The sequence below is a fragment of the Glandiceps talaboti genome, chromosome 1 (genome assembly GCF_964340395.1).
Source record: "Glandiceps talaboti chromosome 1, keGlaTala1.1, whole genome shotgun sequence".
Classification (NCBI taxonomy): Eukaryota; Metazoa; Hemichordata; class Enteropneusta; family Spengelidae; genus Glandiceps; species Glandiceps talaboti.
This window is the reverse complement of record NC_135549.1, coordinates 1,378,693-1,390,156: the sequence shown is the minus strand read 5'-3', so window position 1 is coordinate 1,390,156 and position 11,464 is coordinate 1,378,693. Positions and strand designations below refer to the sequence as shown.

Sequence of the window (11,464 nt, the reverse complement as noted above, 5' to 3'; positions counted from 1 at the left end):
GATGATGACGATGAGAATGCTGAATAGAAGAAAACGTAATTTTCCCAAAGCCATTCACTGTGTGCATGGCATGTTATTCCTTAGTTATTGAAATCTAATGCCACTTGAGTTGAGTGCGTTTAAAGTGTATTTTCTGAAATAATGACATTGTATTGCAAAATGTAGTAAGCTGCCTCGATCCTAGATTAGCACGGAGCAGCAAATAGAATCATCCTCCTGAGCAATCCTGGTACTGAAAAGAAATTATGATTAGGAATGTGCAGAGAATCAAAATTAAGCAGCCTTTACAGTATTTCCGCAAACAGATGACTGATACCGGTTTGTATTCTCTTTCATATAAATGCACTTGGAAGTAAAATTAAACTTGACATTTTTTATTTTCTTTGGTGGTGTCTTACCAACCCGAAAAAAATAAAAACTGATATCTAAGAATTATAAAAGTCCCTTGAAAAATCCTATTTTTATTAAAATTATCACCATTTCCTTGAGTAGAAAATGATAAATTTGCTGACACAAATAAGGTACTCACAATAATTAAGTCACATTGTATAGCGCCCTCATACAATACATATTGTAAAACTTCTTTTTTTTTTCAAGTCAAAGCATTTGTTTTGATATTGTTTATATTAATTTCACATTTTGCCAGTCATAAGTCATTTTACATTTTATTTACAATTCGTTATCTTTTTTTAACTAAAAAGAAAACTTACCATTTTGTACAGGATGCTAAGAGTTTTCTTTTTCACCAACTTTTTCACCAACTTTACATGTTCCTGTCCTGCACTCAAGTTGCCTCCCAGTCAGGGACAGTCTGTTGCGTGCAAACCACATATAGGCTCTATCTACTAGCCCTGATAAGATAGGTAGTTTGGTAAAACTCCACAGCCATCCAAGTCCTACTGCAGAGTACATTTGTCTCATGGCTTCTACCTTCGTGTAAATCTGTAATATAGATATATTCATAGTAATGCCTCAATGTATAACCTATTCAGGAATCAGAATCAGTCATTTCACCTTTTCAAGGTCTCTGAAATGCAACTGCTGGTGTGTTGTGTGTTTTCTGGCACCCCCTGGATATCATATATTTCATCATTTGGTAGTTTCTTCTAAAGGAGTCAAAGCCTGGGGTGCTGTTTTATTTCATTTTGAATTGCCCAAGAACTGGAATTACCTATTTGTGTGAAAACTGATGACATGCTGAGGTTACATAATAAAGTCCTCAGACATATGCCTATAAATTCTTTTAGTATGTCATATCTCAGGAATCCTCTCTCCTGCTGTTTTATATTCACAATCCACACTTCTGTGAGCACACAAGGAGGAATATTGCAGTAGAAGTAACAGTAGCGTAATTAAACTAGCCTGAAGTGGTGCTCACTGCTGAGACTTTGTCATAGACAACTGTTTTGTATTTCATGAAATAACATTTTAGAACATTTGTGAACTTATATTTATATACTGATTGCCTACAGTATTGAAAACAGCTTTGCAGGGATTTTGAAATTAGTTTTTGTTATATAAAAAGGTCCTATTGCGTCATAACTCTACTTGTCTAAATAGTTTTTTTTTTCAATTTCCTTCCAATCATAATCAGATATGCTTTTCAAATGAAAAAATAAGTAATAGCAAATAGGTTTGTAACAATTTTCAGTTACAATTGCATAATTTGATAGCATTTATAACAAAATTTCTGTCTATATACAATATTGGATAACCAACTTTCGATATAGAGTTTTAGCCCAGAGACTTTACTTCTGGCTTGACGATATCGTTAACCAGATGAGCTAGACTGTCCACAGTCGCTCGCGTCTTTTTTTCCTACGTTTTATCTAAACTTAAGTCGTTGCGGTGTTCCGATCCGGCGCAATACTACTATAATCGCATACTGATATCGAGGGCGCTCAGGCCTTCAGCCCTCAATCTCTCGGGCCTTCGGCCCTCGATATCAGTATGCGATTATAGTAGTGTTGCGGCGGATCGGAGTGCGGCGACGACTTAAGTTTAGATAAAAAGTAGGAAAAAAAAGGCACGAGCAACTGTCGATAGTCTACAGATGAGCCAGTATGCTGAGTTTTTGATAGTCAAGTCATGTAGAGTAGACATGCAAATGATTTGGTGCACATTCCTTCTATCATCTAAGGTATATTTATGTACTATTTGTACCATAATCACGACAATGGAGTCATCAAACTTATGTTTTCATGATGAAATAATATTTCAGATATGAAATTTTAAGCAAAGACAGAGAAGAATGTATTGATAGCAACAGTGTCATAAAACAATATATCTTTATATCTTTACAAGTAAATTTCTCTTCATAGTTGTCGTGATTGATTCCTATTTTGTTATATGTTGTTGTTGTTAACATTGTTGCCGTTTCTGAGTAACTCATTATATAGTCATACGTCATACATAATCAACCAATCAGCACGAAGCCCGCCGATAATGCAGATGATCAAATCAAAATTTCTTGTGTGATGTAAGTTTCAGTAACAAGTTGGAGTGCGCGTGCATTCTTGTGTGATGTAAGTTTCAGTTACAAGTTGGAGTGTGCGTGCATATAAAGAACAGAGTTCCCAGTGTATTCTACTACTTGCTTGTATTGTCATTTCTATTACTGCTGTTTTCCGAACCCCTTTTCTATTGTGAGTCATCCACAATAGTCATGAAATAACTGGAAAAACCTCCAATACCACCTAGATTTGGGTATTTTTTAGCTGTATCTCTGTTGTGGACTTCTTACAACGAGCAGAAACCACCATAGATGTACATATATGTATATACATTTTGTACGAAACTGTAATCAGATTCAGATCATTGCACTTTAATATTCTTGTTGTCCACAATTTATTGGGTGCCAAACATATTTAAATATTTTTGTTATGTCTGCTCTAAGCATGAAGTGAGAGTTCTGAAAAGTTGCCAAATTAATGAAAGTATACATAGCTGAAAATCTGTACACAAAATGATCATAAAATGCTTGTTTTAGACATCACATATGTTTCTGTACTGTGTACACTTTACACAAAACTGTATTACTATTAGATATTTAAAACATAATTAAACATCTACATGGCTGAAAGGTTGTATGAAAATTCAAAATGACAATTAAGAATCTATATACATTTACATGCCATTTCATGTACAGAAAGATTTGATATTCTGCTACTAATATTAAACATTAACATGATTATGTATGCAACTGTAAATTCAATACAATGTCTTAAGCATTGAAAAGTGATCAACTGTTTAATCAAGATCAACATCCTCATAGTTTACAGTACAGGGTAATGACTTGGTGTTTATTTTGAAACCTTGTCGGAAAACTGCTTGCTAAGTCTGTCCAGGAAACTACTGCATATACATGTATATCTATTTCAGTCTATTTCACATGATGTATTTATTACATGGTATTAGAGGGATTTATATGTCAACTCCTGGCTTAACTTTACACAGTAAGTTGGGGAGCAATTAGTCTCTATCACCTTTAAAGGACAATATAACTGGGACAAAGTACTCTTTGGTACAATTTCAACAATATTAGCTATTTTTTGAACAAGGGTGAGGAGAAGGACGAAGGCAGATTATTTATTCTCTTTTACTGTGCCTCAAGTGTTGTTTTCGCAATTGACAATTTTTTGTTAAAAAAGTCATACATTGTGTCCTGCTTTGCATTATACTTGGGTGATTATTTTCTTTCTAGTTCAGGTAGATATGAATCTGTAATGATGAGGGTATGGTTGAGTAGGTGTAAAACATGAGCCATTTGAGGACAAGCATATGATAAATTTCCTTAATGATATTGTGTGTCAGCAGGGTAGGTTAATCATATTACATTATACTTCACAGTATCGCGTGATCACTGTGGTAACATATGTACATCAGAAACAAAGGAAATATTCATGTATCAAAATCTATCACAGCATAAGTCGTGTACAGAGTACCTCTTAATCTTGGTGATTTTTTTAGCAGCCCTATTCATCAAAGATTGTGGAGCAAAAAGGGCACTGCTCTCTACTTTATAACTGAAATGACCTGTCATCATTCACGTATGAGTATTACAATATTTTATATGGCTCTTGATAACTTGTCTTTTAACACATTATGGATGTTATGATCATTCATAATCCTTCATGTCTGGCAAATGTACATATCACTGAAATGAACAATATAAAATATGCTGGTGGAATATAACGACAAAATTTATAAGCATCTAAAAAAAATATGAATTTGTAGAGATTTAATAATAATAATAATAATAATAATAATAACATCGCCATATTAATTCGAATATATTTATTCACAATGTATTTAATAAAAATATTTTACTGTAAACATAACATATTGCTAACCAAGAAAAATAGAGTGTCCTTTTTTTAGTCAATTGGTAATTTAGCAAAGAAAAGATCTGCTATTTACACTTCGTCATTTCTTGTATCATACATTTGTTTGATAGACTTGTTTATGATTCTAGAAATCATGATGGCATAGTATCCAAGTAGACAAGTATTAACACCATATAAAGTTGGGATTGTCCTAAAATAATGCTTTAAATATGTATATAGATTTTAATACTATCCAGTAAAATTCAATGTATACCACTATCACTATCATCGCTAAGATAAATTCTATTGTATCAACTCATTTGTTAACTATAATATTTCTATGTACACAGATTATCAATATTACACTGACTTATCTAGTGTTTGTTGTTGTTTGTTTGTTTGTGTGCATGCCTGTCTGTGCATTCGTGTGTGCACATGTCAGTGTATATGTGTATGTCTGTGTGTGCATGTACATGCGAGTGTTTGTGCATCTATGTGTATACATGTGTATGTGTATCTGTGTGTACATATGCATGTGTGTGTGTGTATATACATGTCTGTGCGTATGCATTTTCTTCTCTCATGAAATGAGTTACCATATACACAATACAATATTTTGAATTTTGTTAACAGATTAAAAATATTCTCCATCTACGCAGTGATTTTCTGATTTTTAATTAATAATTATAGTAATTACCTGATTTTCTGGTCCAATAACATGCATGACACCCATGGCTTGTTCATATGATATATTGCAATTATCTTGTGGGTTATAATCTGGCTTGGTTACATCTATAAATTTGATTCTTCTCTTGTTTTTATCCACATACTTTAAAATGTTTATTTCTTTCAGACAGAGAGGGCAGTCTCCATCATAAAGTACCTTAGGTAAAATAAATAAAATAAATGTTATATGTCTGTCAACACTGTCACTTTCTTTTATAGTTTTGTTGTTGTTGTTGTTGTTGTTAATATAGAAATTTCAGGCAATGTGCTGTCTATGTGTTTGTTACAGATCATTATCTCACGAGTCTTACAAGAATGGATATCACCAGAGTGTGAATAAACTACATCTGAAGCAAGTACAATTTCTGACATTTCATGAAACTGTCAATTATTGCCATAGCAGTGTGACTCTAACCCTAAATCCACTGAAAAGCAATTTCTGATGACACTCCAAAATGTGGAGATCCCATACTATCCTTTATAGTATTTAATATATTGTGACAAACAAGGAAGCCATTTTTATCATTTGGACACACAACAAAAAATGTCTATGTTCTTACATATAAAGGACAAAATGGATATTAGGACATACATTTCTACAAGAAATTATCTCCAGGAAATTCAAGAAAGGGATTCAGAGGTAGATTAGAGGGAAAGGTGAACAGTTGAGACAAACGTTTTCAAAAGTTTTGTTTATAGTGTAGGAAAAATAATATTCGTCCATCAATGTTAACTTAATGTACGGGTTGGTTTAATCCTAAATTTCACAAGTTCTGCAGTCATGAAGTAATATATACTGCAACTCCCTTGACTTTTACAAACATCCCTACCAAATTCATTCGTATTATTGCCTCCCTATATTATTTATATAATAATCGCTGCACTGGAAGCTCACTAATTAAAAAATAACTTGGCAATATTCTTTGATTACGCTACACCATCAAATAAGTATCCATCCTACACTAATCTTACTTAATAAATTACCTTTGTCTTCGAATTAACAAAGGTTGAGCAAGCACGTATAAAATGTCTCAGTGTCGACGTTTGTTTTGCTATCATATCCATATCACTGTGACCTGCTGATCGTCTGCTAGTGCTACACTTTCTGAAGTTCGAAGTTAGCGCCACTGACGTTCGGACGGACCTGAGAACCCTTTCCATGGTAATATTGCAGTAAATAAGAAAATATTGAATCTCCTGTAATGAGAATATTGCTTTTGTGATTGATCAACTAAAACAGTGAAAATTAAGTCAATGCAGCAAATTATCCACCGACAGCCATTTTGATAAACTCTACTCTACTCTACTCTACTCTACTCTACTCTACTCTACTCTACTCTACTCTACTCTACTCTACTCTACTCTACTCTACTCTACTCTACTCTACTCTACTCTACTCTACTCTACTCTACTCTACTCTACTCTACTCTACTCTACTCTACTCTACTCTACTCTACTCTACTCTACTCTACTCTACTCTACTCTACTCTACTCTACTCTACTCTACTCTACTCTACTCTACTCTACTCTACTCTACTCTACTCTACTCTACTCTACTCTACTCTACTCTACTCTACTCTACTCTACTCTACTCTACTCTACTCTACTCTACTCTACTCTACTCTACTCTACTCTACTCTACTCTACTCTACTCTACTCTACTCTACTCTACTCTACTCTACTCTACTCTACTCTACTCTACTCTACTCTACTCTACTCTACTCTACTCTACTCTACTCTTGTTGTACCGTCTCATTAGGTATTATTCAATTTCAACAAGATGCATTAGAATATAACATACAGAAGACACATCATGCATATTATGCTAACTCAAAGTATGCTACAAATGAAACTACCTCTTCTAGGAATAGAACCAGAAACCTTACTCTTTGATGTATAGAACTTTAACCACTACTCTATTATACTGACCTTGTGATTACCTATGTTATATTAACCTTATATCTCTTTGAAATAAAGAGATCTCAGTAAAAAAATTGATCCGTTGTGGGAATCGATCTTGAGCACACGATACAATGTTAGACTTAGAAGTCGTCAACTTTAACCACTACTCCACCTGTATCTTGTGATCACATTTGAAAAAGCTTATAATATATTTTAATATCAGTAATAAATGTAAGCAAAAGTGATAGAGAGTTAGATTTTGAAAACTTTCAATACGGTTTCACATTTGCTAATTTGAATATGGACCAATCGTTATAAAAACGTTTCACATTGTAAGTGTTCGCCATAACTAGACCACATGAACGGGCAATGTTACTGAACACATTGTGCATTAAGAACAAAACATAAAGAGAATACCTTTATTTGCAAACATTATTAATACTGTTTACTATCGAAATATGACGGGCGTAATGTATATAGCGCCCCGTTACGATAGAAAAGAGAGAGGATGTGAACGTTTTTCACAAAATGTACGCATGCGCCGTCGTGGTTCTAACTTTAGGACGTTGTAGTTTGTAAATAACAAGGAAAGTTTTGTGTAAGTGTACTTATCGTGGCAGCATCGAGGGACTTGGTACGCTTGTTCAACACCTCAGTTTGTGTGCCGTGATCGTGCCTATTATATGACTTTTCTGAAGTTTTTTCCCCATGGTTGTTGTCAATTGGTGACCCGAGGTCAATCACAAAATGGCGACAAGTTCGTCGGCTGCGTTGAACACAGGGACTTCAATGAAGGGTAACGAGTCGAGGACGTCGTCAAAAGCGAAGAAAATCCCAACAAGTGTTGACTATGGAGAGCAGATTCGACAACTAGAAATGATAGGAAAGACATTGTGATCTGCGTGTAGTTTACCAGACTTGAGCGTAGACGACGTTGGAATCTCTGCAACCAGTAGTACAGGTGCAGACAGTCAAACATATCTCCCCTTACAAGTGGTAAAAAGAACATTAGTTCATGCTAAGACTGCAACACAGTTAGTACCTTTAGTACCTATGACATCTAGTGATGAATGGTCAAAATGGAATGTTGTGTTTTACTTTGAAAAAAAATAATTTGTAACTTGAATACTATAAAAGGTCCTGTTTGTATTTCTTTTCGTAGGTTGAATGTCATCCTGCCTTCGCACAGAATGACATGCTGAAATTCTGCAAATCACAAAATATAGTTGTGACTGCTTACAGATCTTTGGGTTGCCCTGATAGGCCAAGGTAATCACTGTAACAATTTTACTTTATACCACTGGTAGATTACCTGTCGTTAGACTACCTGTCTATCCCCACCAGTACCACTATCAGATCTCTCTCTCTCTCTCTAGGGGGTGTTGTAGTCATACCAAAAAGTGTAACTCCGTGCAGAATAAAGGAAAATATTGAGGTGAGCTTTTATTTGATATTTCCCAAATATAACAACATCTCTTATCTCAATACTAATCAATCAATTATAATGTATTGTAAAAAGAGAATGAAGCTGTGGTTTTATTTTCTTACACTTTTTTGATATTTTGTTGATAAAAATGAAACATTTCAAAAACCTCCGATAAGAATTATTGTTTTGCAGTGTTTTCACTTTGAAACTCAGTCTGTAAGTTTTGAAACTTAATTGAAGATTATGATGTAAAATTGATCCCATTTGCTATGAAAACCCCGCAAAATAGATCAGAAAGTGTTGTTGTTTGATATGTCCGGTTTAATCGTTTAACAAAATATTGTAACCTTTGTATCTTGTACAACTTGTAGGTCCTGTTGTATCAGAAATTACAGGACTTGTAAACAACCTACACTTACTAGTAGTTTATATGTCAACTTCCACTCTTCTTATCCAAACTTGAGAGGATTGTACCGAAACTTGGAAATCTCTAAGCTGGTCATTGTATTACAATTATTCGCAGAAACTTATGTTGGAAAGTCACCATTTGTGCCATTATCATGCAACTTTTATATGATACGCTAAGTACATTTTTATGTGTGAGGTAAATTTCATATACCTCTCACAACGATTTTATACGTGACATCATATTTTCTAGTAACTGTGGTTAAAACAAATATTAATGGGTTGAAACAATAAGACTTATTATGGGTAGGGTTAATGTTTCAGAATGAACCCGTCATACATGTATTCCGTGTATAGGATTCCTGTGCGATGATGTGACAGACAATTATAATTATTACGTGCATGACTATGAAGTCATTCTTTCCCAGTACATGCAGCATCACACAATTATTACATTAATATTGAAGTCGTTCTTTCCCAGTACATGTAGCCTCACATATATATTAATAGAATCAGTTTGAATGATAATGTCACGCATTGGTTCACTCCATGTCATAACAGCTTACCATTTTAGACTCACAAACTTCCGGACAAAAGTGCTTTAACATTTGAACATTTTATGCTGCAACAATTTACTCTAAACAGAACACAAAACAATGATATGTCAACAGAGTAGACTGTCTGAGTTTTATGGAATGGACGCATCGCAGAATGACATCTCCGTAAATACATGGTGTGTATGATGAAATATAAAATTATAACAAGAGGGCTGTTCATATTCTCATCCTGGTGGATGCATCCACCTGTCTGCCACGGTCTAGGTGGTCTCGTAATGGAAAGTGTGGGTAACCAAGATTAATAGTTAATATTTGCATAATCTTGGTTACCCAGACTCCCCAGCAGGCGAGTGTAGCCCCCAATGACAAGAGTCTGGGTCAGTAACCGAGACCACTGACCGAGACTATCATTTGACTGATTTTCGTTAATTGTTTTTAACAGGTGTTTGATTTTAAGTTATCTGCTGATGAGATTGCTAAGTTGGATACTCTGAATAAGAATTTCAGATTGATACGTTTTGATTTGTAAGTATCTACTTATAAACTTTATCCGAATGTGGAATAATGTGATAATTAAGTAAATTAAACAATCTTGGTTGATTGAAAGATTGTTTTTCTAGTAATGAATAAATTAGTAAGTTTTGAACTGATATTCATGAACTATAAATTAATTCTAACTTTAAAAATTATTTTTAAAGTGACTGATTTATCAATTTAGGAATAATTTGACTTTTTTCCATTTCTTTTCAGAATGAACAAACATCCTCATTATCCGTTTGAGCTAACGACATAACGAACAAACAACCCTATTATCAATTTGAGCTAAGGGTGAACGAACAAACATCTCCATTATCCATTTGAGCTAAAGGTATACGAGTATAAAGTTGGCGCGTCAGATTCAGATTCAGCTAGCATCATATTGAGCGTCATATTGAGTGTCAGATAGCGTTAGCTAGCGTCCGATCCGAAGACACCCGACGGACTCAATCAAACCTGAAATAATACTGTTTGGACGACAGGGGAAGATTCCGCTCCACAAGCTTTTGATCGAAATTGGGATGTCTCTGCTTTTACAATTTTTATTTGGGGAATATACGTGAAATAGAGTTGTCACCGAGACATTGATAGCCCCAAGTTCAGCCACTGTATGTTCGTTGGTTGATACGTTTTGCCAATAATTTACACGGCGTCAGTAAAGGTGTCAGTAAAAATTAAGTTTACGTACGTAATATGTTGCCATACTTATGTTTTATGTACATTTGAAAGACTCTGAGATCTAGCTAGACATGTACCAGAGTTTGGTGTTACTGGTAAAACTTAGGAGGCCTCCAGATCTAGACGCATTGGTAAGTGTTACATTGTATGCTGCGTTTGGAATACTGTACACATGTAATAACATGGAAGTAAAGTCCAACTAAAGTCCAACTATACATATACACATACAACATTTGTACATACATACATACATGCATACATACATACATACATACATACATGCATGCATGCATACATACATACATGCATGCATACATACATACATACATACATACATACATACATGTATGTCTGTCATCAGGTAAGGTTTAAAATCTGATTATAGCTTTGCTACTTGTTCAAACTCAAATCAAATGTCGGCTTAGTTGCATGCCCCATTGACCCCCTCTTTACATAATAATTTATAGCATGTCTAGATTGTACACCTGAATTCGCATGACTTGACATGAAGAGTTCTTCATAATGATTTATTAACCACCATATTAGGCCCTAGATTATCATTTTGTCAAGTTCTGAAGATATATAACTATCTCGAATTGACAAAGGGCAAAAAATTTATCTCTGTTTATTAAACGCATGGCTTTTGGTCATTCCACAGGTGTGTGGGTTCAGTGGGGATAAATTAAATAATCCCACATGAACAAAAGTATGTTTTTGAACTTTATCCTGAGCGGACAGCTAATGACAATTCAAAAGAAAGTAACTTTAGCAAACCACTCTTCTGTTTAATCTTTCCCTCGTTCCAATAACAATCATTTAGAAAGGCCTAAACTACTGAGTTTTTGCTGTGTAAAAAGGTTCACAAATCTTGCAGTTTTTAATATGTAAATGTACATTTTATTTGTAGT

At 34.3% G+C, this 11,464-nt stretch overlaps 2 protein-coding genes across 2 annotated transcripts; one reads left to right on the top strand and one right to left on the bottom strand.

The window, feature by feature from the left end:
- Window positions 1-726: 726 nt before the first annotated feature.
- LOC144442912 (uncharacterized) lies at window positions 727-6,212 on the bottom strand. The gene is made up of 3 exons (XM_078132290.1): window positions 6,036-6,212; window positions 5,023-5,208; window positions 727-942 (listed from the first exon to the last, which is right to left on the bottom strand). Exons 1-3 carry the CDS (start codon window positions 6,210-6,212, stop codon window positions 727-729), a joined length of 579 nt encoding a protein of 192 aa, XP_077988416.1.
- A 1,488-nt stretch (window positions 6,213-7,700) lies between these two features.
- Window positions 7,701-10,218, top strand: LOC144442901 (aldo-keto reductase family 1 member D1-like). Its single transcript, XM_078132279.1, has 4 exons — window positions 7,701-7,749; window positions 8,330-8,388; window positions 9,784-9,866; window positions 10,092-10,218. Exons 1-4 carry the CDS (start codon window positions 7,701-7,703, stop codon window positions 10,132-10,134), a joined length of 234 nt encoding a protein of 77 aa, XP_077988405.1. The 3' UTR covers window positions 10,135-10,218.
- Window positions 10,219-11,464: the final 1,246 nt, after the last annotated feature.

Bases quoted from the DNA above. Each gene is read 5' to 3' on its own strand.
- LOC144442901 (XM_078132279.1), top strand. From the start codon at position 7,701: ATGGCGACAAGTTCGTCGGCTGCGTTGAACACAGGGACTTCAATGAAG. The intron at 7,750-8,329 runs GTAACGAGTCGA...CTCTCTCTCTAG, and splicing joins CACAGGGACTTCAATGAAGG to GGGGTGTTGTAGTCATACCA. The intron at 8,389-9,783 runs GTGAGCTTTTAT...TGTTTTTAACAG, and splicing joins GAATAAAGGAAAATATTGAG to GTGTTTGATTTTAAGTTATC.
- LOC144442912 (XM_078132290.1), bottom strand. From the start codon at position 6,212: ATGGAAAGGGTTCTCAGGTCCGTCCGAACGTCAGTGGCGCTAACTTCG. The intron at 5,209-6,035 runs GTAATTTATTAA...ATTTTACCTAAG, and splicing joins TTGTTAATTCGAAGACAAAG to GTACTTTATGATGGAGACTG. The intron at 943-5,022 runs GTAATTACTATA...TCTATATTACAG, and splicing joins TTATTGGACCAGAAAATCAG to ATTTACACGAAGGTAGAAGC.